Source organism: Chenopodium album, chromosome 13, assembly GCF_948465745.1.
Source record: "Chenopodium album chromosome 13, dcCheAlbu1.1, whole genome shotgun sequence".
NCBI lineage: Eukaryota > Viridiplantae > Streptophyta > Magnoliopsida > Caryophyllales > Amaranthaceae > Chenopodium > Chenopodium album.
This window is the reverse complement of record NC_137846.1, coordinates 5,076,478-5,103,033: the sequence shown is the minus strand read 5'-3', so window position 1 is coordinate 5,103,033 and position 26,556 is coordinate 5,076,478. Positions and strand designations below refer to the sequence as shown.

At 35.1% G+C, this 26,556-nt stretch overlaps 4 protein-coding genes across 4 annotated transcripts; 3 read left to right on the top strand and 1 right to left on the bottom strand.

Moving 5' to 3' along the window:
• The first annotated feature begins 803 nt into the window (after positions 1-803).
• On the top strand, positions 804-4,921 carry LOC145574360 (uncharacterized). The gene is made up of 2 exons (XM_081632130.1): positions 804-1,256; positions 2,317-4,921. Exons 1-2 carry the CDS (start codon positions 1,215-1,217, stop codon positions 4,615-4,617), a joined length of 2,343 nt encoding a protein of 780 aa, XP_081488256.1. The 5' UTR covers positions 804-1,214; the 3' UTR covers positions 4,618-4,921.
• A 1,073-nt stretch (positions 4,922-5,994) lies between these two features.
• Positions 5,995-18,031, top strand: LOC145574359 (choline/ethanolaminephosphotransferase 1-like). Its single transcript, XM_081632129.1, has 20 exons — positions 5,995-6,241; positions 7,273-7,476; positions 9,125-9,134; positions 9,265-9,315; positions 10,212-10,289; positions 10,979-11,054; positions 11,210-11,232; positions 11,306-11,406; positions 11,868-11,962; positions 12,134-12,202; positions 12,571-12,640; positions 12,978-13,041; positions 13,133-13,173; positions 13,261-13,345; positions 13,499-13,561; positions 14,134-14,192; positions 14,314-14,366; positions 15,146-15,218; positions 17,527-17,566; positions 17,668-18,031. The coding sequence occupies exons 2-19, from the start codon at positions 7,340-7,342 to the stop codon at positions 17,546-17,548; spliced, it is 1,170 nt and encodes a 389-aa protein (XP_081488255.1). The 5' UTR covers positions 5,995-6,241; positions 7,273-7,339; the 3' UTR covers positions 17,549-17,566; positions 17,668-18,031.
• Positions 18,032-19,435: 1,404 nt separating this feature from the next.
• On the top strand, positions 19,436-21,272 carry LOC145574358 (large ribosomal subunit protein eL31). The gene is made up of 3 exons (XM_081632128.1): positions 19,436-19,553; positions 19,662-19,786; positions 20,775-21,272. Exons 2-3 carry the CDS (start codon positions 19,704-19,706, stop codon positions 21,052-21,054), a joined length of 363 nt encoding a protein of 120 aa, XP_081488254.1. The 5' UTR covers positions 19,436-19,553; positions 19,662-19,703; the 3' UTR covers positions 21,055-21,272.
• Positions 21,273-22,624: 1,352 nt separating this feature from the next.
• LOC145576065 (uncharacterized) lies at positions 22,625-25,413 on the bottom strand. Its single transcript, XM_081633853.1, has 7 exons — positions 25,192-25,413; positions 25,042-25,103; positions 24,870-24,953; positions 24,241-24,295; positions 23,365-23,500; positions 23,159-23,209; positions 22,625-23,060 (listed from the first exon to the last, which is right to left on the bottom strand). The coding sequence occupies exons 1-7, from the start codon at positions 25,301-25,303 to the stop codon at positions 22,961-22,963; spliced, it is 600 nt and encodes a 199-aa protein (XP_081489979.1). The 5' UTR covers positions 25,304-25,413; the 3' UTR covers positions 22,625-22,960.
• Positions 25,414-26,556: the final 1,143 nt, after the last annotated feature.

Genomic DNA, 26,556 nt, shown 5'->3' with positions numbered 1-26,556 from the left:
CCTCACTTTAAAATAAATTGGATTGATGTAAGAATTTTCTTTCTAAATTAAGGGTGTGCTTTATAATACTTGATTTAGTGTTTGGTTTTGATATATATTAGTTGCCCAATACATACTTACAATTTCACACATACCTATTTCATAACATAAGGAAAAGATATTTGTATGATAGTATCCCTTATTTCAGTTCAGTTCCAATCAGTTCAGTTCAGTTTAGTTCCTAATTTCCTTCTCTCATAAACAATTCATTTCAGTTCAGTTCAGTTCAGTTAAGTTTAGCTCAGCTCATTTCAGTAAATCAGAACATGCCCTAAGACAATAATAAAATGATTATACAACGTGCATCCATGAGATTTTGACCGAAATTTTCTTTTTGATACCACTCATAGAACTTTAATTTAACCAATTAAACTAGCTAGTTGACATCCAAACATTTACGCCCTAAAATCTCTTATTAGCAGTAATCGACTATGCCTATCTTTATGACAACCCCTCGAAAATCCTATACAACACTCAACCAATTAATAATAATAACAGTAATATTCATTTTATCTAAATTTAAATCTCTATTATACAATCGATTATACAATAAAATAAACTAACAAAGCTTAATTATCGGAATCCGAACCTCGATCAATCTCAACAAATTAAGCACCACTTGAATCCCAAAAATCTCATTCTTATAATAGTAATTATTACATGACTAGTTGACTACATGAGGTCACTCACTCACTCACTAATGCAAATGAAATAAATAATTGAATTATGGACTTATGGTGGGTTGGAAGGGGGACCTTAAAATTAGAAATAGAGGGAAATTTCTTTAAAAAAACTTAGAAATAAGAATCCAATTAAATTAGTTATAGTCCATGAAAGTGAGCTAGCAATCCATGTGATTACCTGTCAAAACCCACAAAACAGTCCACTTTCCAGTGGTACTTTGCTGTTCTTACTTACTTAGCTGCTGCTACACTACTTCTTCTTCTTCTTCTTCTTTGAATTCTTTGATTATTATAATTTTTTCTATTTAATTTCATTTTTCTGCCAAACCCACTTATTTTTTCTTTCTATATATAGTAATTACTGTAAGATATCAAAAGTTTCCTTTCTTGATTTTGATTACTTACCAAACACATCCTTAATCATCAAAATTAATTACACCCTATCTCTTTTTTCTTCTTTTCTTTTTATTTTTCTCATAAAAATTAAAACTTATGGCTACTCAAGTTCCTGTTTCTGAGCCGCAATTGCAAGAGGTATAAAAAAAATCCAATCTTTTTTTTATTTTGTATGGCAATTTTTTTTGATGGGTTTGTGAAAATATATGGTTTGTTTGGAGAAATTCGTTTAATTCTTTGATATAATTTCTGGGTTTGCTTCAAATTATGAAAATGATTGATAAATTGTGGATCTTTTTGTTACACTCCGATGTAAGTAAAGTATGCTCTGTTTAAATTTGGTGAAATGGTGAATGAATTTTTTGATGGTGTAAGCAATTTTTCTGCTAAATATATAATCATATAGTTAATTTTCTACCAAAATGTTTTTTTTTTTTTTTTTTAAATTCCTGTTGTGTTTTGTGATCTTAGTTGATTGATTTTCGTATACTACTAGTATGAATCATGAAGTTCACTTTTAGACTAGTAGTATCTGCTTCCTGAGATGAAAGAAAAAAAAGTTTGGTAGGACAGTGAAATATTGCATACTAGTATATGATATAATCGTGACAAAATAAAGTAGCAGAATTAGAGAAATTTGTGACTTACTATTGATATTTGATAATTGTGATGGAATGTCATGATCAAATAATTAAGGATGTGAACTTGTGGATCAAAGGTTATTCATGAAGTTTTTAGAGCATCATGACTTTTATGACTGTGTATATCGTTCCAATCTCGAAGTATCTGAGTAATTTGACAGGTTTTTCGACTTTGAGTTAAGTACGTATCGAAGTGTTAGACTCGGCTACAACATGAAAAAAAAAAATAAAAAAATGGCTTTTTAGTAAATCAAGTGTGAAGTGTCTGTATGTAGGATGGAGTGTCTAGGATCTGACACGGATACTTTCGGTAATATAAAGAATTTGAGCTTACATAGAAATCCTATGAATCATTCACTAAGCAAAACATTGTATGCTCTACTTTCTGTCCTTTATTCATCTTCCTTTTCCTGTTTTTCCAGCTTTGCTTCCCTTTTCCCTTTGCTTTAATATATTGGTTGTGCATACTGTATTCTTTTCTTGTATCCTAATCCTTCTTATATCATATATGTAACTTTTTTGCTCACAAATATTACCTTTTTTATTTACTGCATCAGGAAGCAGATAAAAAGGAATCACAAGTGGTAGATAAAGTGGTGGAGAATTCACCAGAAGTGATCATATCATCTGAGCAAATAGACATGCCTAAAACAGAAGAAGTAAAATCCGAGGCACCGGAAATGAACAAAGAGGTGGTTGCTGCTGAGGATAAGATGAGTACACCTGATGCACCGCTGTCAGAACCAGAAACTGTTGCAGAAGTGAAGCAGGAAAGTCTCGAAATTGAGCCTAAGAGTGAAGCTCCTGTAGAAACACAAGTTGAAGAACAACCCAAAGTGGAGGCTGTTGAGGAAAAGAATGAAGAGAAAGTAGAAAAAGTGGTTGAAGAGAAAGAAGTAGAGGCTGAAGCTCCTAAAATTGAAGTGCCTGTTGAAGCACAAACCGAGAAGCTACCTAAAGCCAAAGAAGTTGTTGAGGCAAAGGAGCAAGAATCTGAAGCCCCCAAAAGTGAAGAGCCTGTTGAAAAAAAGAATGAAGAGGTTAGTTCTGAAGAAGTGAAAGAGCCAAAACAAGAGGAGGATGAAGTGAAAGAAGTTGCTGCTGAAGAGGAGAAGCCGAAGGATGTTTCTGTTGAAACCAGAGACATTGATGTTGTGAAATCAACTGTTGAGGGTGTTGCTGAGACAAAGGTAACGTCAGAAGATAATCCTGTAGAAGAACCTCAGGAAGCAGTGATTGAGAAGGTGACCGAGAGAAGTTTAGAAGCAGTTCCTGTTGCTGAGCCTGTCAAAGTAGAGGAGTCTAAGGAAGAAGAAAACTCGAAAGGTGAAGTGGTTGAATCCACTGTTGAAGAGGGTGGTGAGAAAACAGTAGAAGCAGATCAACCTGTCCAGGAGGAAGTGGTGAATGTGAAAGATTTAGCCTCCGTAGACTACCCTAAGAATGTAGAGGAGTCAAAGCAGGAGCCTCCTTCTGAAGTAGCGGAGGAAGTGGTAAATGTGAATGATTTAGCCTCTGTTGATTACCCTAAGAATGTCGAGGAGTCAAAGCAGGAGCCTCCTTCTGAAGTAGCTGAGGAAGTGGTGAATGTTAAGGATTTAGCAGCTGTTGATTACCCTAAAAATGTAGAGGAGTCAAAGCAAGAGCCTCCTTCTGAGGTAGTGGAGGAAGTGGTCAATGTAAAAGATTTAGCCTCCGCTGATTACCCTAAGAACGTAGAGGAGTCAAAGCAAGAGCCTCCTTCTGAGGTAGCGGAGGAAGTGGTCAATGTAAAAGATTTAGCCTCCGTTGATTACCCTAAGAACGTAGAGGAGTCAAAGCAAGAGCCTCCTTCTGAGGTAGCGGAAGAAGTGGTCAATGTAAAAGATTTAGCCTCCGTTGATTACCCTAAGAACGTAGAGGAGTCAAAGCAAGAACCACCTTCTGAAGTAGCGGAGGAAGTGGTGAATGTGCAAGATTTAGCCTCTGTTGATTACCCTAAGAATGTAGAGGAGTCAAAGCAAGAGCCTCCTTCTGAGGTAGCGGAGGAAGTGGTCAATGTAAAAGATCTAGCCTCCGTTGATTACCCTAAGAACGTAGAGGAGTCAAAGCAAGAGCCACCTTCTGAAGTAGCGGAGGAAGTGGTGAATGTGCAAGATTTAGCCTCTGTAGACTACCCTAAGATTATGGAGGAGTCTAAGCAAGAGCCACCTTCTGAAGTAGCAGAGAAAGCGAGTGAGCCAAGTGATGCACCGGCAGTTGAAAGCAAAAAGAATGTTGAGGAAGAGAAGGAAATTGCCAAAGAAGAAGCCGAGGAGAAAATTGCTGAGACTGAGAAATTTGAAGAAAATGGTGATGTTACAAAAAGGTCTAGTCTAGGAGACATGATGAAGGAGGACACTGATACTAAAACTGAAGAAGCTGCGAAAGAGACTGCAAAAGAGATTGTGAAAGAGACTGCAGAAGTTTCAGAACAGGTGAAAGCTGTAGACGAAAGCAAAGAAAAAGAAGTGAAAACTGAGGAAACTAAGCCAGAAGAATCAGCTCAGAACCAAGAAGTAGCTGTAAAAAGCAGAGATGTTGAGGTGATTCCTCCTCCTTCAGTACCTTCAGAGGAGAAGAAAGCAGAAGAAGAGAAGGCCTCAGCTCCTGTTGTCGAGGCAGAGAAAAATGGACATACTGAGCAAGTTGCTAAGGAAGTTACAGCAACTAAGGATTCTGATGAAGAGAAAAATGAAGACATAGCTGCAAAAAAGCCCCCTTCCAAGACTATATTGTCCAAGGTGAAAAGCTCTCTTGTGAAAGCAAAGAAGGCGATCATTGGAAAATCTCCTTCCTCGAAGACAATCTTAACTGATGCTAGTAAGGGTGATTTGTGAGTAAAATTTGAAGTGATTTGCTGTATCATATTTTTGGTGTTTGTGATGTTGTTGAGGTTGGTGTTTGGTATTATTTCGGTTTGTTTTGGTTTGTGTTCCATAGAATGTGAATACACAGAAGGGTATAGGTTTGAGGTTCTGTAAACTTGATGATTTCATTTCTTTTGTTGTTTATTTATTTTATTGAGATTCTTATTTAGTATTGCTATTTTTTCAAGTGTATGAAATAGTAATTGTATTTGTTTGCTTTCTAGTTTGTTGATAAACATTGAAAAATTGTTATTGAAGCATTATTAGTGGTAAACGTGTCCTTTAATTGTGTATCTGTTGTAGTTTACCTGTTCTTCAATGTTGTTGAAACTTCGACTGTCAGTTAAATTGTTTTGGAAAAAGTCTTGGATGAAACCATTCTACGTTAACTTATTTGTGAGACTTATTAAATTTGATGAAAATTGATTACCTCGATAATAAAACTACAAATGTTTTTGCTCTTTTTAGGTGTATTTAGTTGTAGCTCTTTCAATGCAATGTGCTTCAACTCTTTTTTTTTTTCTTTTTTTTTTTGAGGCGCAGTTCTTCCTGCATGATTGTATCAACTTGAAACTCTTTTTTATATGATATTTATACATTTTGTGTAATCAAACCAAAAGATTTAGCTATATAACTATAGTATTGTAGACTAGTAAATATACCACATTTGCATCCCTAAATACCCTATTGCAAATTGTTGTAATTATTGTGTGTCTATTAACATTGTTGTACTTATAAAAAAATGTGAAGAGTATAAATGTATAATAACAACATACTTTGTACGGTTGTTATAATCAATAGTTACCTTCACATTGTAGTTATCTCAAAGACTCAAAATATGTTGAATGAATTAGAATTACTAGAAATTAATTACTACATAGATTCGAGATCAACCAAACCAAACACAAAGATTTTATCAAAATAGACACACAATAATTTAACATGACCGACATTTGAATTCTAAACTCGATTCAAACCCAAGTCGGGCATCCGATTTGACCTATCGAAACCTAACAGGAATCAATTAGCCATAAGCCCCTCTGATGAAAGTTAAAGGGGTTGGCCAGAATTCTATCAAATCGGAAAGAACCAAAATTCAAGATCAACCAAATCAAATCGGAAAGAACCAAAATTCTATCTATATGGACATACAATAATTTAGCATGATTAGATTTCAAAATAGCACAATGTGTCCAAACTCGACTCAAACCCAACCCGCGCATCCGATTCGACAGACCAATACCTAACAGGAATCAATCAAGTATGAACCCTAAGCCACTCTGTTGAAAGTTAAAGGGGGTTGGCCAGCTGCCTCAACTGAACCCACGTTTCCAAAAAAAAATATTCCCAAAAAACGTAAAATATAGTGAATTGCGTAACTACGAAGCCCATATATTTGTCGAAATGCACGTGTCTTTTCTGTAAAAGCCAAACAACTCCAGCTCTCCTATTCCTTCTCGACACTCCCGCCATCTCACTCCCATTTTCTCTCCGACGACCGCCGCCGCACCACCGCCCATCTCCGCCGTCACAACACTTTGTGGTTGGTTGTCTGCCTTCCGTAGTTGCCGCAGTTCTGTTGCTGTTTTATAAAGTTAGTTACTTGTTCTATTTTGAGATCTTGGTTTTGATTTTTTGCAGTTGTTTTTTTTATGAAAACTTGGATTAATTCTGTTTTATTGTATCATTTATTGATATTGAATATGGGTTTTTGCTTGTTTTGGTTTAATGTTCGGACATGATATGTATTGGCAGTATCGGTTATGATTCTATTGTAGTCACTCGTTTACAGGACAATTTTGACCGTTGATCTCTTTGATTATATAATCGGTTGAATTTAATGTTTTGAAAATGGAAATGGAAAAGAATGAATATGTAAATGGGTAGAATTTTGTGAAAATAGAGGAGTATTTGTTTGTTGTCTCTTGGTTTGTTGATTTTGTTTATAGGCTATTTGCTTTGTGGTAGTGCTAATAACATGTTAATTTGGTGGGTAATACTAATACCTTTGATTTGAGGAATTATAAAAGTTTAAATGATGGGTTTTGTGATGGAGTTTTGAGGAGTTGTGTGGATAGGAAATGTTCTTCCCTTGTGGTGTTGAGGTTAGGCACAGGAAAAGTTTCGAATTCGAGTTGGGTGCGTACCGGTTGCATTTTAGTGATGTGTAATTTCTATTTAATTCAGGGATGAGGTATTGTGATGGGTCTTGGCTCAATACTGGTGTAGTGAGTACAATACTATTAGAAGTTTGGTTTCATTTCTATGAGTGAAAAACAACATGAATTGGAATATTTGACACTAAACCCTTTCTGAAAATGGTATCGAGTCAAACACATATGGAATTCTCTATCAACACCTCCGTAGTGTGGGGCTGATTTTCATTTCATTCTAGTTTGTTGAACCAAGCGGGCCCTAACAAAATCTTGTTGCTACTTGAATGTGCAACAACTTGTTCTATTTTATGAACTCTGTCATTGTAGAAAATATAAATTGTTTCCTACTTATTCATTGGCTTATCTCTTGTGTAAGTTAAAAGGGTTTTGCTTCTTCTGATCAATTTGAAGTGTGTGGACATGTGGAATCAGTTGATAAATGATGATTAATGAAGTTTGTTTTGTGTAGGTTGCCACTGCTGAATTGAAGTTTCTGGAATCTTTGGTTTACTAACAATTTTGAGAGAGAAGGAAGAATGGGGTATATTGGAAATCATGGTATTGCAGCGCTACATAAGCACAAGTATAGCGGTGAGGATCACTCATATGTGGCCAAATATATCTTACAACCATTTTGGACCCGTTTCGTGCTTCTTTTCCCTCTTTGGGTGCCGTAAGTATCCACTTTTAATTCTTTTTTTTTTTTTTTTTTGGCTTATCAATTGGATTCTAATATTTGTCTACTCTGGTTAGTATGTCTTAGAATTAGGCTGCTTTATACATTTTTTTTGGCGGGGAGGGGCTGGGACCGGGGGGTATAGGTGACAGAGCTTATAGTATATATTAGGGGTGAGCATAACAGGGTACCCTTTATAAACTTCAGGACCTGAAATCAGATCCTGTTGCAACAGGTTCCTCAAAATACCAGAACTTGTTGAACAGGTTTCTGGAAATTGGATTGGGAACCGGGTAGGTTCCGGTTCCGATTTTGGGTACTCTGTCATGTAATATACTTAATAACTTTTTGCAGATTTTTAAATAAAAAAACTAGTTGGACACTAATTTATAATGTTTACAACTCGCAAATAAAACAAACTAATAGTAGTTGTCTAACAAATTTAATACATATATTTATAATTGTAATTTTGATATTTATTATTTAAAAATAAGTTAGAATTGGTGTATAATTTGTAATTAAGTGATACATTTATCAAGTTACAGGGTACCCTTTAGGTTCCCGTTCCAAAAAATTGAGAACCGGAACCTGAACCTGTGGCAACAGGTTCTCCATTTTGCTACCCGGAACCAGAACCTTAAGAGGTTCCGGAACCTGCGGTTCCTAACATGTTCCGGTTCCGATTCAGGATACCCTGATTTTTTGCTCACCCCTAGTATATATTAGGATTTCCCTCAAATGTTATATTTGATCCACTTTATTGTCATGTTCAAATAGATTCCCTATGTTGTTTTAAAGGAGAGACACAAGAAATGAAGCTGTGCTTCTCAATGTGATGACTGTTGTTTATTTCTGTAGTTAAAGCCATGTAGAAATAAGATTCAGAGGTAGTGGAGAGATAGGCTTTGTTCAACAACTCTTGCTGTCCTATTATATAATCAACTTAGATAGTTTGGGCCATCGCAAGAAGCTATCATCTTTCCTTCAGATGCGTGCTTTTGTAAGTTGCAAAATATCTTGAGGCAGTGGAAGTCTATATTTATTGCACTAGGAATTGTGCTGTTTTCAAAGTAATAATATTTCTTCATAGTAGCATGAGTGGACTATTTTTTGTGTTTCATTATTGGTTGTATTATGTGAAAACCTCATTGGCTAATGAATTGGGAGTTGTGAATCTGAGCTGTATGGGGAGTAAAATATGTGCATGATTTTTTTGGCTGGGCCCTTTAGTAGAAGCCCGTTATGAATTTGAATTTGGGTAACTTTGATAGTGGAAGTCTTTGTGTCTTGAGCTTTATTTCATTGTTCTTCAAAAGTATGGAGCACATCTGGCTAGCTCCATGTAATATAGATATCATGTACAAGCTCTTGTTTATATTAATTGCAACAAAAGGTAAGGTGAATTCAATTGTTTCTTGAAGAAATTGTTGCCCCTATTGTTAATGCTCTGATACCTGTTTTAGACTTTTAGGGCAGGAAATGCTCTTGCATTACTATATATGTTAGTTTATTTGTTTTTGTTTTTGTTTTTGGTTGCCACTTATATTTGTATAAAATCCCTCTTTCTTTGAGCTTAACTGTAATGTCATATTGCTAACTTCTTCCTTTCTATGTGCACATTTGCCGTTTCTGGATGCTTATTCAGTCCAAATGTGGTAACTATCATTCTTTGGCTTATTTTACATTTTGCTTTTCTTTTTATCTCTCTCCACTCCCTAAAGTATTTTCTATATCAATTGGATGTTCTGCAAATTGTCTAAGAGGCTACTTATTGTTTTGGTGCAGATAACACTTACAGGATTCATGTTCTTAGTAACTTCTGCATTGCTTGGATATGTAAGTGAAGATTTTCACTTCACTTCAAGTTTGTAATGGCAAACTTGATGGTTTTGTAATCTATTTCATTAAGTATCTTTTAAAAGTTGATGTGTTACATTAGCTGACTTATAAAATGCTCTGATTACTCATACTTTCGCGGTCTTTGATTTTGAAGCCTTTCCTTTTATTTAATTTTGTGAATTTGTTAAACTGATGACCATCATTTTTAAGCTGTCTTTTTCAAGGCTCCCTTCTCCTCCTCTTCCACCCCTTTTATGGGTACTTTAGTTTGGTGTTAAATTGAACTATAGCTCAATTTGGGGTCATAATAAGTGATATTGGTTATGAAATTAGATAGAAGGATGTTCTGATATTTCTCTGTAAAACATGGAGGCACAATACGTGAGAAAGCAATCTTGGTCCTAGGATAGTAGGAGTTGTCATGGTAATGAGATTAAGGATTAATTCTTTTTTCAACTTATTTTTGCAGAACTGAAATCCCACTCTTGAACCATCTTTGCACATATGACTGCCTATAGCCATTAGGCATCATTGACCCTTATATGCCACGGACAACCAATACCAAAAGACTAGCAGTCTGCCGTTACTGGATTATGATATAAGCAAAAGGTCCACTAAGAGTTTTGATCTATCTTGTCCAAGCTTGGGACTGCCATCGCTTTGAGAATATTACTCAATTATGATCTTCCTACTATGATTTGTAAATTAACTTTGCTAGTTAAGTTTACAATAGCATCAATGTGTGTCTTTAATATAATATAGTACCAAGTCTAGTCCATTTAAGAGATGTGGATCTATAAGCTATATGCTTGGGGATGATTGAACTTGGCTTTGGCTGATAATGTCTATGCTTTGTTAAGGATCTGAGTATGTTTTGTTCTTGCTATTTTCAGATATATTCACCTCGTCTGGATACACCACCACCTAGATGGGTTCATTTCATGCATGGATTACTGCTCTTTTTATACCAGGTTTGTTTCCCAACTAATGACGTGATTACTTGCCTCTTGTGAATTCTTTGTTAATTTTGCTGTTACTTCTTATTTTTACTGATGGGTGTATTTAATGCCTAAGATTCGAGTACTCTTTAGTCTAAAATCTTATAACATAATGTTTGTTATTCTTTTTACCAACTGAAGTACTATGTGCAATGTTGGCTCAAATTGTTCTGCTAATTTCTATGGTTCTAAGCCTCTAGAGTCCATACAGTTGTAAGTGTTTTTGCTTGTAACTATGGCTTCCTTGCTTTTACATAAAATTCGAACTTCTCCATGTTTTCTGTGAAAAAAACAATCTTCCAACTTGTCTACTTGCTGGAGTTTGGTTTGGATTTTATACATTTTTTTTTAATTCTCCAGAATTTACAGAAGATTGGATGACTTGGATCCATAGCTAGCTTTTGTTTCATTGTTGTATTTATAATATGGGGGTAGTAAGCTTCTAGTCGATGTTTGCATTGTCAAGTTCCTTAGTGATTGGTCCCTGCTGAAGTTTCAGTGTTTCACCCATAGAGGGGCTGTTATTAGTCTAGCAACCACTGGACAATTTTTCCAGTTATTATTGTAGAAATGTACTAAAGATTTATGGTTTGCTTGTTATGTTTATTGCACTGGCCTTTAGATTTGTTGCATTCTCTTACTATTTTCTTATCACACTCCAGACCTTTGATGCCGTGGATGGGAAGCAAGCCAGACGTACCAATTCTTCAAGCCCATTGGGAGAGCTTTTTGATCATGGTAAATTCGTACTGCATTCCTACATCTTATGTCTTCCTTGATTTCCAAGCAATCTTTGCTTTTGGCCTACTCCTGTTATCAGGACATGACTTGCTTTCTACAAGTGTTTGAAACGAATTTGATGTATCCTGGACGTGTCTGATTATGTATTGCAGGATGTGATGCTCTCGGTTGTGCAGTAAGTGTGTTCTTTTTCGATAATTTTTTATGCTTTAAAGCAGATGGCCTTTAAATCTATATTTTCATCTCAGCTTGAAGCCCTTGCTTTTGGGAGTACAGCTATGTGTGGAAGGGCAACTTTCTTGTTTTGGGTGATAGCAGCCGTTCCATTTTATGGTGCAACTTGGGAAAAGTATGTGCTCTTAGTTTTTTGCTACTTTTCATTAGTTAAGTGACTCAGATAGTTGTGGTAGCGTATGACTATTTTGGTCTACTTTTGTTTGATTAATGACATAACTGTGACAACTAATCTGATGTGTCCTGTCTAGTTTGCTTGTACCTTAAGTAGGATACGTCCTGTTTGGTATCTTCTTCTACCATTCTTCTTTTGTGTGTTGCTTTGTTAGGATTTAATATGTACATAACAACTACGAACTACTTCTTTGTATTGTTAAAGAAGGTTTGGTTGTTATCGGTTTATGTGGTGCTATTTTTATTCATCACCATCATTATCGTTGCTGTTGTGGTCTTAATGGGGATGATAACTTATACTGGGTGTTGCTAATCTTGCTATACTGTCTACTTTGCTGGTCAGTTACCGGCCTGCTTCACTTTGCAACTTAACTTGCTCCTTTCTTTGGCTATGATTTTCAGCTACTTCACGAATATTTTAATTCTTCCAGTAGTCAACGGACCTACAGAAGGTCTCATGCTGATATATTTCTGCCACTTCTTCACAACTTTTGTTGGTAAGCCACTGCACACTTGTCAAACATCATAGAACTCATTTTATTTCTATGAGATAAGAATCCCTGGGCCTCAGAAACCATGCTGGTGACTTGTTGTTGGCATTCAAGGAAATATATTATTAAATAATAGTTAGTTTCCATCTATTGTCTCTAAACTTTTGCTGTTATTAGGTGCTGAGTGGTGGGCTCAACAGTTTGGACTATCAATTCCCTTCTTGAGCTGGGTGCCCTTTTTAAATGGTAACATACATCCTCCAAAGTCTTGTTGATAATAACTAAAATATGTTTGAATGCATACTATATATTGTTTTTTTTTTCTTCTTCCTTTTTCTCCATTTGATGCCAACTTAGGTGTCTTGGTAATAGTAATGTGGGAGAGGAGAGGGGGGAGGAGGAGAAAGGGACATTCATAATTTATTTTCACACCATCAATAACTCCCTTTTTTCCTATTTTTTTGGTTGATGGATGGGTGCATTTCTGAATTAGTTTATAAATGATTTTATCTCCTACAACATTCATTTTTATTAAAAAGCATTTTCTTCTGTATCAATTTTTTCCCCTGTGGATGCATCCCTGAATTCTGACTCCCTATTTTTCTGTGTTTCAGGGATCCCAACATACCAAGCTGCGTTGTACCTAATGATAGCTTCTGGTGTGATTCCTACTGTTGCATTTAAGTAGGTATTCTTTTCTAAGTATATCAATCCTATTTGTGTATATCATCTCTTTGCATTAAAAATAGAGCATTGAACTTTAACATAACTTGCATGCTGAATTTGGTTAATATAGGAGGTTCTTCATCATGTTTAAACTAAAAGGGAACTATTTCGTTCATGGACACATTCAATCTGGTTCTGTCCCTTAGTATCTCCTTATGTTCATGGTAGTGCACAATTATCGACATCCACAAGGATTATTGTAATGCAACATTTTCAGTGGGCTGAATTGAGTTCTTTATTAGCATGTCATATATAACTCATTAAAGTTCTCATCTTAAGTATGCTTCCCATGCAGCATACAGAATGTCTACGGCGTAGTTAAAGTGAAAAAAGGAAATATGCTGCTTGCATTAGCTATGGTAATTATAAAATTGTCTTTTCTCTTGTTGCATTCCTTTTTATTGTTCTTGTTACTATCTGGGAACTCATTCTTGATGATATTTATGTCAGCTTTACCCATTCGTGGCACTCCTGGTCGGAGTTTTTCTTTGGTATAGTTCACTTCCCTTATCTGGATAAATTGCTTTATGCCCTTTTGGATCCCTTGTCCTCATGAAGTAGAAGTAATGGTACTGCAGGGATTATTTGTCTCCAGCTGATATAATGGGCAACTATCCCCATCTCGTTGTTGTGGGAACTGGACTTGCATTTGGATTCCTTGTGGTAAGTAAAAGTTTTAATCATTTGTTGTGAGTTTCTGACATCTACTAATTCTAAACTACATCTTATTAGTTTATTGTGCATACTTTGTAGTATCTCCTTCAGGCTTTCACCATTGTACTTTTCTATCTTTGACGTGATAGTATGTTTTTGCAGGGTAGGATGATTTTGTCTCACTTGTGCGATGAGCCTAAGGGTCTTAAAACGAGCATGTCTATGGTATGACTCTGGTTGATGATCTACTTATAGTGTATTATTTTGAGAAATTTCATGAAATCATGTGCATTTGCTAGTTATCTCCTCTGGCTTGTCTTTTTACAATTATACTAAGAACCTGTTTTCTTCACCATATTTCAGAAACTTATTTCTCAATTTTGTCATTATCAGACCAGACTGGATTAGAAAGATTTTGATTTATCACTTATTTCTATTTACTCATCACTGAACGTCTTTGATCGAGTATTAATAAGATTGTGAATTAGATATTTGGAATATTCACATTGAGATATAACAATATCCCACTTGATAATGTCCTTTTTCTTATACATTAGTGTAAAAATACTGTCAACGCTTTATAGACCAGGATCCCAAACTAGAAAGATTCACACCAGACCAGTGCCTACTAAATCAAACCCCCTTATTTTAGCTTAAGAGAACAATATCTAAGCTGGTTTATTTATTTTTCCTCAGAAAGTATGTGTTGATGTACTGTGCATTTTTTGTGTTTTACTTTCCAAATCTGCATTCCTGGTCGCATTTCATTGACTAACTCTTTAACTACTTTGCTTCAGTGTCTTTTGTATCTACCTCTGGCCATTGCAAATGCTTTGACTGCTAAACTAAATGGCGGGTAGGATATTTAGCTCTCAGATTTTGCCATTTTTTTTTCTTATGATATGATTAGTTAACAAATAATTCAACACTTCAGCTTATCAATTTTTTTTTTTTTCTTTTTTTTACTATGGTCACAGAGTTCCTTTAGTTGATGAGCTCTTGGTGCTGCTCGGTTATTGTGCATTTACTGGTATGAAACATTCGACCTCTTTTGTAGCTAGCTCTTTTCTCCTTTGTGATTGGTGTCACCTTGGAATTATATTTCTTTTTAGTGTTAACATCAACATGGTCTTACTAGCTAACAATATTATAAAGGAAATTTTTTCTACATGTAGGAATGTAGAATGAATATTTTGATGAATTAAATGGAAATTTGATTGCCTATGAAATACTCAAATAATTGTTTTTGGGTTTTCTACTTTTTCTTGAGGTATGATGAACGATTTTCGAAAGCAAAGATTTAATATTCTACTTTGGGCTTGAATAAATTCCCATCGTACCATTCACATAAGTTTGGAAGCACGAATCGTTTTCTTTCTGTCATATTTAGAGGCACAAATAACTAAGGAAAACCACTGAGGTGCAAACACAGTGGTTTTACAAGCTTTACTGACACTACTTATAGCATTTGCAATTTAGTAAAAGAGGATATGTGCCTTCTTAATTTCAAGCAAAGAAACTGCTAATAGTGTTAGTGGATTTACTTAATGAACTGCTTAGTATTAGTTGTTCAACTCTGTGCCAAAACATATTAAAAAAAAAAAAGAAAACTCTCTCCCACTCCAGTCCTTGGTGGACAATATTTTGGGATTTTCTTAAAAACCAACGAGAAATGTTTATTTTTTGAGATATATATAGAGAAATTGTTCCAATTCAGTTTGGAGTATGGTGGACATACATTTCATGATTCCTAGTCCTAGTCCAATTTTAGACTTGTTTTTCCTAATGGTGTTTTCTGGCTTTGCTCAGCTTGTGTGTATTTGCACTTTGCAACATCAGTAATTCATGAAATCACAGCAGCATTGGGAATTTGCTGCTTCAGGTAACTTTATATCTGTATGACATTGTTGAAATGTATGTCAAATTTTATTTGTATGAACTTTTTTGTCCCATTAGCAGGTCTGGTTGTTTCATGTTTTGATTCGTGCTACTTATTTGTGTTTACGTACTAATTAAGGAATTTGTCATTATATATGATGCATGATTCCTACTGGTGAGTGGTGACTGCATCCATAGGTATAGCTAGATTCATGCCAAGTTACTGCATTATTGGTATAAAGTACAGTTGGTTTATGTCTTTTACTATAGAAATAAAGAGTCCTGTATCATTGCGTCGTTGAACTCGTTTAATCCAAGGCAGCCTTCTCCAAGAGTAGCGCACTATATTTTTGAATGAAAATATAATCTTTACCCTTGCATCTTTTAATTTCTCTGTGTTAAATGCATTCTTCTCATATGTATTAGTGCTATTGTTTCGTTTCCTAAATTTTGGTTATTGCATATTCTTGTGAAGGTTAAAAGGGGGGCATATACTCGGCCCTTATTGCAATAACATTTCATTAAAGAAATTTATGTGCTGGATTATCTTTGATTTTGCTATCCCCTGTATTACTTCAAAAGGAGAGTATTAGTAGTTATATCGTTGAATCAGATCCATAAATCATTTATATGGTGGGTTATATAATTTGCCTGATTAATGCCTTGGTGGTAATGAGAGGAAGGAAATACGGGAGGATAGTGCGAGACTATGGAACACGGAAATATTTTAGGGTAACATTGACCGTAGGGGTTCATATAGTAGGAGTTAGTATAATATGGGTTTGGTAGTAGAGGTTATTAAGTGATAATAGGGGTTAAATGGTAGGGATTTGTGAGGCATAGTAGGGGTTAGTCTAATTGGGATTCAGGTAGTGTAGGGGTTAGGGTAGAAGGGATTATGGATAGTATGAGTTGTAGTAGTGGGGGTTATGAATAGTAGGGGTTAGGATAGTAGGGATTATTAAGGGATAATAGGGGTTAAATAGTAGAATTTAGGGTAGTAGGGGTTAGGATAATAAGGGTTAGGGTAGTAGGGGTTAGGATAATAAGGGTTAGGGTAGTAGGGGTTATTAAGGGATAGTAGGGGTTAGGATAGTAGGGGTTGAGATAGTAGGGGTTAGGATAGTAGGGGTTCATATTGATATAGTATGAGTTAGATAGTAGGGGTTAGGATAGTAGGGGTTAGAGTAGTAGAGGTTATAAAAGAATAATAGGGCTTAGAATGGTAGGGGTTGTGAGGCATAGTAGGGGTTCATATAGTAGGGGTTAGTATAATAAGGGTAGATAGTATGGTTAAGGTAGGAGGGGTTAGTATATTAGGGGCATGTAAGGGTTAGGATAAGGGGTTCATATAGATACAGTAGCGATTAGGTAGCAGGGGTTAGGATATTATGGGCATGTAAGAGATAGTAGGGGTTATGATAGTATGGGTTAGGATAATGAGGGTTAAATAGTAGGGGTTCGTATAGATATAGTAGGGAGTTAGTATGGGTTAGGATAGTAGAGGCATCTAAAGGATAGTAGGGGTTAGGATAGTATGGGTTACTTAGAATAGTAGGGATTATATAGTATGGGTTACTTAGAATAGTAGGGATTATATAGTATGGGTTAGGATAGTAGGGGTTATGTGCATACAGATATAGTTGGGGTTGAAGTAAGGAATAAGGATAGGAGGGGTTTGTATATTAGGGGCGTGTAAGGGATGGTTGGGATTGGTGAAGTAGGGGTTCTTATATAATGGGTTAGGGTAGGGATAGTAGGGATCATATTAGGGTAAGGATAGTAGGGGTTAGCTAGTATAGGATAGTAGAGATTCATATATTATGGGTTCAACCCCATATTATCCTAACCCATTATATACTATACTATATCAACCCCTACTATCCTATCCTAACTCCTACTATCTAACCCCTAATCCTAACCCGTACTATCTAACCCTTATTATATCTATATGAACCCCTACTAATTAACCCTTACAATATCTATATAAACCCCTACTAATTAACCCTTACAATATCTATATAAACCCCTACTATCCTATACTAACCCTACTATCCTAACCTCTACTATCTTAACCGATATGATCTAATCCCTACTATCCCTACATGAACCCCTACTATACTAATCCGTACTATCTTAATTCCTACTATGCCTCACAAACCCTTGGTTTTTATAATGTTTGGCATTAAAGGCTCTATTGTTTTTATAATGTTCCGATTAATCATTCCAGTTAAGAGTTGTGACCGAAGCATACCTCAACTTTGTTTAATCTTGAATAAGTCCTCACTTTTTCTATGTTTCTTGAATTACAGGATTACTAAGAAAGAAGCATAAGGAATGTTAGAGTTCTTGGTATAATTTTTTTCCGTTGTGCAATTCTTTTGTCTGTATAAAGCGATTCACGCCTTCACTAACTGCAGAATCCTCCTTCCCTTGGTTACCTATTTTCCTAGGTGCTGCAGGTCAATACATCAAGACAGGCTATTCAAAATGTATTGAAACAACTTTTTGCCCATGGACTGCATGATTTCAGAAATTCAACCAAGATTGGAAGTTGTACTAAATTATGATATAATATTATGCTATCGATCTGATTTCACAGCCCTTGAGAAGGCCAAGTTATAAAATCATAATTGCTTAGTAATCTTGAGCAGTATGATGTTTTTGGCCTGTTTACAGAATCACAAGGGTGTCTTTTAAGTTTTCATATTCTGTAATGTATGAACTGATACTGTAGAAATTTAGCTTGCAAAATGCAATGCTTTTTTGATCTAAATGAATTTTGCTGAATAATGAATAATTGTGATTTCTGGGATTTCTTCTACTGATTAAGTGTTTCTTTTCTAATCTATAATATATACAACAGCGTACTAAACATCATGTGGTATACATATACCAGTTGATACGAAAGTAATAATTGTAGTAAACACAGGAATATAAAACTATTCAAGACCATGGTATCGTGATCTCTTTCTCTTTGGACATTTTTATGTGTACGATTCAAGCTAGAACAAAGGAATATGAGCTAAGAGATTAAATATCAATGTCCAGCATTATTGAATGCTTAAAGAGATGAAGATTTAAGAAGAGGGAAATTACTTTTTGAATACTTAAAGAGATGAAGATTACATTGGCAAAGATGAAATTTTCCTCGTCCAGTAGAACATGATGTCTTCAAAAACATCTCTTTTTATAAAAAAGAAAAATGTTTCAGCAAATTGTATAAGTAACAGCATTTTGTTCAACATTTGAGCAATTTGTTCTTGGCACCCTTTTGAAGTTTGGAGGATTTCAATCACAAGGTGATCTACATTCACTTGGAGTATCTTGTTGTATCATGCTCATTGTCGCATTTGACGGTCTATATGGGATTACCCAAAGTGACCAAATACAACACAAGGGTACAACCCTAACACCCACCGATGCACCTTCAATCTTGGCAGTACCAAGGTTTTCATGGCAGAAGCTACAACACTTCACAAATGTATACTTCTTGCTGTCAAGAAAGGGATCAAGGAACATTTACATCACAAAGTGATGAACTGTTAGTCATCCACTCAGTTATAACTACTTGGTTAACTTCGTGGCAAATCAAACGTATCATTAGACATTCACTACATCCTGAGCAAAATTGACAATTGGAGCATTCGACACTTATATCGAGAGGCAAATAGAGGCATACAACAATAAATTGGGTTGCTAATGTTGGTCATTTAGTTATTGACCGTACGAACATTAGTCTTTGTAACGACTCTTCTCTAACTCTTTTTTTTTTTTTTTTTTTTTCCAGACGCATTAAATTTTATTTTTAAATATATATATATATAAAAATAAATAAAAAAAAAACCACTAAATTAACTAGTTGAAAAACAACACTTGAAAAAATATCATATTAAAAAAAAATACCATTTGGGTGAGAAAAACTAGTTCTTAACTACAAGTATTCACCTTTTTTTTTGGATCCAAGTGAGCCATTACCAATACGAATTACGGAGTATAAATGAAGAACGAGAGATTTGAATCTATAACCTATCATACAAAGACTCTCAACCATATTAATCACTACGCAAAAACCTCATTGATATGACTATACGTTTGAATAATCCGACTTCAAATAACCCGAAATTGAGACCCGAATTCAATACCCGATTAGATGGTTCTAAATCTTCTAATATATACAGGCCCTCTATTGAAAGGCCCAAATTATAAAAACCTCAACTTTAAAAGCCGGCCTAAGAAGCCCATAAAAAGGAACTAGGGTTTTTCAGTTCTTTATACTTTAACCCTTTTCTTGCTTCCTCACTCTCTGCTTCTCTCCATTTGCCGTCGTATTACCCAGGTTTTCCTTTCTCTCTCCTCTTTCTCTCTCTTCGTCTTCGTCAATTTCTGTTGTTTTAATGGCGAATCTCAAGTTATTAACGAACTCAATTTTGTTTGATGATTGCAGGAAGGTAAGGTTTTTTCGAGGAAGAAAAAGGAGACAGCGAAAATGGTTGAGACTACTAAAGGTAGAAAGGAAGAGGTTGTGACAAGGGAGTACACCATTAACCTTCACAAACGTCTCCATGGATGGTACTTTCTCTTTCTTAATCTCAGATTTTTGAATTAGGGTTTTTGATTTGAGGGGTTTTTGGTTATGAAATGATGGTACTTTAGGTGATTATATGCTTGTTTTGTTATAATCAGTTGAAATGCTTGATATTTCTGCAGAAATTGTTATTTTTGAGCTGGAAATTATGTGGGTTTTGGTTTAATTTTTCTGGGTTTTATGTTTAGGTTTATAGACATTATTGACATGATTGAGATTTTTGAGTGATTTGGTGGATCTGCATAGATTATACTTGTTTGATTGGATTACTTTGTTTGATGTAATGCAGACTTTAAAATTATTGTATTTGTACTGTTTATTGTGTGCTTATGGTTGTAATTTTCATTGATTTTATCAAGGTGTTAACGTTGGATACTTTTTAGGGTTCTGAATGAACAATTTCATGAGAATGATTGATGCACATATTCTTGACTCTTGCTCAAGAGTTGCAATGGAAATTATGAAACTTTGGAAGTTTTTGGGATGTGGTTTTTAATTTAAAAAGTTGCTTGAACTGATAAAGTGTGGTTTTAACTTACAATTTGATTATGTTCAATTTCTCTCTGCTATATTGCTGTTGATTTATTAGAATATGCATTTATTTGCTTTTTTTTCCAGCATTTGTATGTTCAACCATGTTTGCTCATACTTCTGATTGGGGTTGATTGCATGGTTTTGGTTAGTTGGTTTGTGTTGTGTGTTGTCTTTGTATTGATATGAAAGATGAATCAGCAGTGCAGCTTTTGACATTTTAGTTCATCTCGACTATTACCATGTCATTCTTCAATCATAATTGAAATTAAATTCAGTTATCAGAGTTGAATAACGAATCAGTTAGCTTACCTGGGCTGTGTTCTATATCCATCAACAAATTTCTTGATGAAATGTGATTCTATGCTTTTGCTATCAATCAAACAATTGTCTTTAAAGAGTTTAGGAGGTTAATTTTTTATTTGACTTTTATTCTGACAGCACCTTCAAGAAGAAGGCACCAAATGCCATCAAGGAAATCAGGACTTTTGCTGCAAAAGCAATGGGAACCAAGGACGTGAGAGTAGACGTCAAGCTTAACAAACAAATCTGGAGCAGGGGTATCAGAAGTGTTCCCAGAAGAATCCGTGTTCGCATTGCTCGTAAGAGAAATGATGATGAGGATGCCAAGGAAGAGTTGTACTCTTTGGTCACTGTTGCTGAGGTTCCTGCTGAGGGTTTGAAGGGTCTTGGTACTAAGGTTATTGAAGATGAAGATTAAGCAAAGGTTTTTCATGAGAGCACTAGATAGTTTTGCTTTGTTTAAGGCTATTTTTAATATTAGAAGGTCTTTGGTGATGTTTATTGCACTGAGATGTTCTTTACATATGAATTTTGATTTTGTTTTGTTAGTAACAATGCCTATCCTTCGAATTTGAAACATGTGACATTGCAATTTTGCTCAACGTTTGTTTATGTTCTATCTTGACTGATTTAGGCAATGTTTATCACTTTATTACTCAAAATACTATTCATTTGTAGGTGCTCTGCCACTTCATTATCTTTGCACTTGTTTAGCAGTGAACCAGTGATAAACTGGGATTCAATTGCTTTAATGGTTTCTCGTGGCACGGCTCTAAGTAAGAGGAAGAAATTGGTTGTGGATTGGTAACTGTTGTGGCCCTTGTGCGTTGCGGAGGTAGATTTGGTCTGAGTCTTCATACTGTCGCTACTTTGATGTATTTGGATGCTGTATTCTTGCTATCTTGGCATCTCATTTTCTATATGCCATAAAGTATGTACTCTGACCTTGTCAAAAAAAAAAAAAAGTATGTACTCTGAAGAAGTCAAGAGAGGGTGTGATAATGTTGCAAGAATTCTACTCTCGGATCTGTAGAAATTTGTAGTTCAACTTCAACCCGGTTCTAGGGATTGTTTGTAGCTCTACTTTCTATTGACTACGGTGAATAATTCTAAATCCTACATACATTTTTGCAACCCCAAGATTTTTTGTAATTGAAATCTACTGAAACTATTTAAGAAAATATATTCAAACATTTTGGAAAGGCACAGGGTTTCTCACATTTATCCTACTATTAGCTTCTTGTTATGGTTAGTAGACAAAGTCTATGCTATTCTAGCATGACTGCATGAGCCTCTAATGATATGTAAATATGTAATGCGGAAGTTACATTGACGTTGTTCAAATATGAATATGGTGCAGTGTGTTTGTCAGTAACGGAAAGTGCAGAAAGGCATAGCAGCACGGTTTTATTCTACGTAGTATTTATATTTGCGTTTGCACTAAGCCTGTAAATCTTAATTGTCAAATTTTGAAGTTTAAGACTCAACTAGATATTGAACTCAACTTGATCTGGTAGAGTAGATTATGAAAAAGAAAATGCTAATCTTGTTAGATAGTCTGCATTGCTCAAATCAGGAGTTAAACTACCTAAACAACCTACAGTAGGTGAAAATTAAATTTAGTTGCCTCATGCTTTTAGAATTGTGCCTATATCTTATTTCTGTTTAGTAAGGCTCTGCTCGGTTCATTTATTTGATAGTTAAATTTAAATTTTAGCCAATCTGATAGGAGAGAAGCTCGAATAACTTGCAAGCAGGCACAAGAACATGGGATAATTATAAGCCTTTATCAGATAATATCAAATTCACGAGTTTTTCTATACCAAGAATACAGGTAGATCTATTCAGAATCCAGCAAAACTGATGAAAGAACCAGTCTGATAAAAAGAATAAGGCATTTGAGGTGAGAATTAACAGACAAGAACAATTGTATATGAAAAAAAAACAAGCCAGTCATACCAGAAAAGAATAGAGCCAGGCAGCTAATAGCAAAATGCTGTTGAAATAACTATCCATGCATAATGTGATAGTGTAAAGAAAGTGAGGAGAAGCTGTCAAAAAAATCAGCTTGCAACTCTTCAATCTGTATGTTACATTTGACTCATAGCAAAGTGAACAAATAACAAAACTACATGCAGACGAGCAATTAAAAAAAAAAAAAAAAAAAAAAAAAGCAAAGCTACACATACACACACCCTGCCCTCACAAAATTCCTAGCCTTCTCGAGAAGTAGGCTACAAAATTAACATCTTTCTGGTTAAGAGCCCTGGATCAGTTCAACACAACTCAGGGGATCAAGGAATAAGTCATGATGAAAGAGAACTCTAGCTTGCTTTGTAAGCATACATGTAGCTTCTAAGCTTTCGAACTTCTTCAGACGATTCATGAAGAAGATGATCCACATAAAGGCAAATCCCAGCTCCACTGCAAGGACAGCAATTGTAACACTACTTAGCAAATGCCAGATTTTAATGTGAAATGTAGAAGACTAAAGGTTCCACTTCTATTCTTTAAGAATGTACCTTAAAGGACCAAATGGAAGCCAAATGACATCCCACCGAAATTTTGGCAATCTACAATACATAAATGAACTATCAGATGAAAGTAGCAGGGAATAAATTGGTCCCAAATACATTATTAGGGTGTTGTGCCACAAAATAGGGCTGCAGTGACGATAGATTATTTTAACATGGATACAGAGTTAAGGAGTTGACATAGTGGTGCTTACTTAAGCATATGATAGAGCCAGAAGACAGCAAGTAGTATCCCACCAAAGACAGCGTACCAAATCCACTGTCTGTGGTGTTCTGAGCTCTTCATAAGCCCTAAAATGGCTGTTGAACATGCGATAACTGCTAGCCAATCTGTTAACAGTTAAATTAGTGGAGCAGAAAAATACTATTTGCACCAGGAATTTTTACAATATTTCATTAAAAACAAATATTGGGAAGAATAGAATGCAAAGCCTTTTTCCTCTAGAGTTTTCAGTCAGAGGGAAAGAGGCTTATTGCCAACAAATCATGTGGTAAGTCTTATACTTCCGCACAATTTCTGAATTTCTACTCCTTTTTCAGTAGTTAGAAGTGAAAAGGGATTTACACACTTCCTGTTGGCACAGAGCATAGAAAAACAAAGTGGATGGAATATTCAAAAATGAAAACAAAAAATGACAGCCAACACCTCCTAGCACAAATCATATCTATCCTATTGGACAACGGTGGTCAAATTAATGAGTGAAGAGAAAATATATACTTTGATATGCTTAGCTACAGCGGATAGAGCTAAAAAGATTACATAAGCAATCAATATTACGTTTCTAAGCACTTTTCCCTGTGTACTTACCATATAATAACAAAAGAAAAGTACCACAAAAAAGAAGTTCAAGAAAACACACACGCACACACACTCTTTTCCCCACAATCTAGTGCATAGCATAATTAAAAGTAGAAAATTAGAACCACAATAAGTCTTACAGTAGGAATGATAATTTTGCAAAAGTAATCTCACAATCTGTGAGGACTACTTTGGCACCATGAATCATGATATCTGAACTGTAAATCGGATGTTCAAGGAAAATGAAATAGGCAAGATCAAGAAACAATACCACAAAGTATGATAAGCCGTGAATCAATGTCCTCCATGAAGTAAGCATGGTAGCGCTGTTCAAGAAAATGTAGTAAATGTCAATTCAGGAAATGGATACACGTTAGCAGCAAACAACAATGTGGTCAATATTTCCAAGATAATAATAATTACCACAAATCATTTCCTTCCTATATCAACAATAACTCTTTACTTATTAGTACGACACACATCACTCAAATCATCATTGGTAAACAATCAATGTAAACCTAGTTTCCCTTAACTACAGATTAAAACTACAAAACCTTTTGTCTAGGGTATATTTACTTCATTATCCCATACCCTTGGAATTCTATCACCAATATTTTCGCTACACTAACATTACAACTTTAACCATGCCAACTGCATTGCTTCAGCTAGTTTACACACCAAACACGATACACGATCAATACGAAAAACCAACATGACATGTATTCTCCCATCAGACTAAAGACACATTTAAGCAGGTTTGATTCTATAACAATACCTTCTTTTTCGGGGTACCAACATTTTAAATTAGCAATGAAAAATAATGTAAAATGATCAAGTAATCAAACATTCATGCTGCTACAACTAGTAACTGAAGGGAAGAGCAGGGATATTAGAAATTACCAAGTCCCAAGGATGAGCAACCTGATTGTATATGGAGAACAGAAGAAATGCTATGTAACACGACATCAATACAGCAAATACACTCTACAAAAAAACCCAAATTCAATATTCAATTAATCAATGATTCAATGAAGGAAAAATTCACCAAAAAATAAAAAGTTTGAATCTTTACCCTCCATAATCTGCTTTGTTGGGAGTGTAATTTTTCAAGGGATCGAACCAATTCTTCTTGCTCTGAAATAGTAAAGATAACATGAAGTATTTAAGCAATAAAGTTTTAGAAATTGAATGAAATGGAAAGTAAACCCTAAAATTGAATGACCTTGAGTATCGATTGGGCGAACTTCGTCGACAGTGGGAAGAGAGAGATCATCGTCGTATGATTTTCGGAGGGATTTGTTGAACTTTCTTGCTAATTTCTTCATCGTCCCCATTATTCTATTCTGTGTATTGAATCATTTTCAAATTCATCTACTAGTCATCTTCACAAGAGGGGCAATATGAGCAACAGCATATGACTTATTCACTTATTTCACATTTCACATTTTACACTTGAAGCCCTTTTCATTTCCCAGAGTAGAGGAGGGAAGGGTACCAGTGTAAATGCATGGATTATAAAAATTAGACAAAACGTGCAACCAAAAAAAAAACTCGTGTAAGAATTTATAAGGACGAATTATTGCATATGTGGCTAACAACACGGACCAAAAACACCTAGAAAACAAGTAAAAGATTTGTGCTAAATCATGATTAAATGGAGTGTTCATCGGAGGAATTCTCAAAGTCATGAATGACTCTAATAACACTCGTTGGTATTTTATATCACAGTAGATGGTATCATCGTGATACCAACAAGACTTATATCTCGATACCAACAAAATATTTTTCCAAATTCGTTGGTACCACTGAATTAGTATGTTAGTATCATGATGATAATATCTACTGTGATATAAAATACCAACGCGTGTTATTAGAGTCATTGGCTGAAAATTCCTCGTGTTCATAGATGTTTAGTATTTTTGCCATAACTTTGAATTACATAGCATTTTTCGATTTCCCTTCTAGATTAGAAGCAAAGAGTTACAAAGATTGAAATAATACCATTAACAATTTGCATTAAAGTGTTTGTTGCCTTGACTTCCAAATCACGAGCTAGGACAAAATGAAAGAAACATAGCGGTGACCATGCACATTGAATTAAAAAGAATGCCTAGAGGTGATCAATAAGTGGGTGAGGCTCAGTGTCCGTGGGGAATTTAGCTATTGATGGAAGATGTCAGGGAACGGATTCGAAATTTCACCTATGTTGATTCACGCCACATTTATAGAGAGGTAATAGAGCAGCAGACTATGGTGCTTCTTTGGGCCATTTTATGCAAGCTCACCAAGACATCGATCTGTTCATATATAGTAAATTTTTTTATTTTTTTTAATTTATGTAGATAAGTTAGGGTATGGTCTTGAGAGAAGACTATCTTAACTTCTTGCTTACCTTTGTAAAACACAAATGGTTTACTAGCAATATCTCGTATTTTTTCCAAAGACCAAGATCTCACATTGTGCCTTACTTTAAGTCAAAATTTAATGTTCAAATCCACTAAATTCAAGGTGAGCTTGATTCGATTTTCAAGCAATAAAACCAAAATACATAAATAACTAGGGGTGATTATGAGACGAGACAACTCAC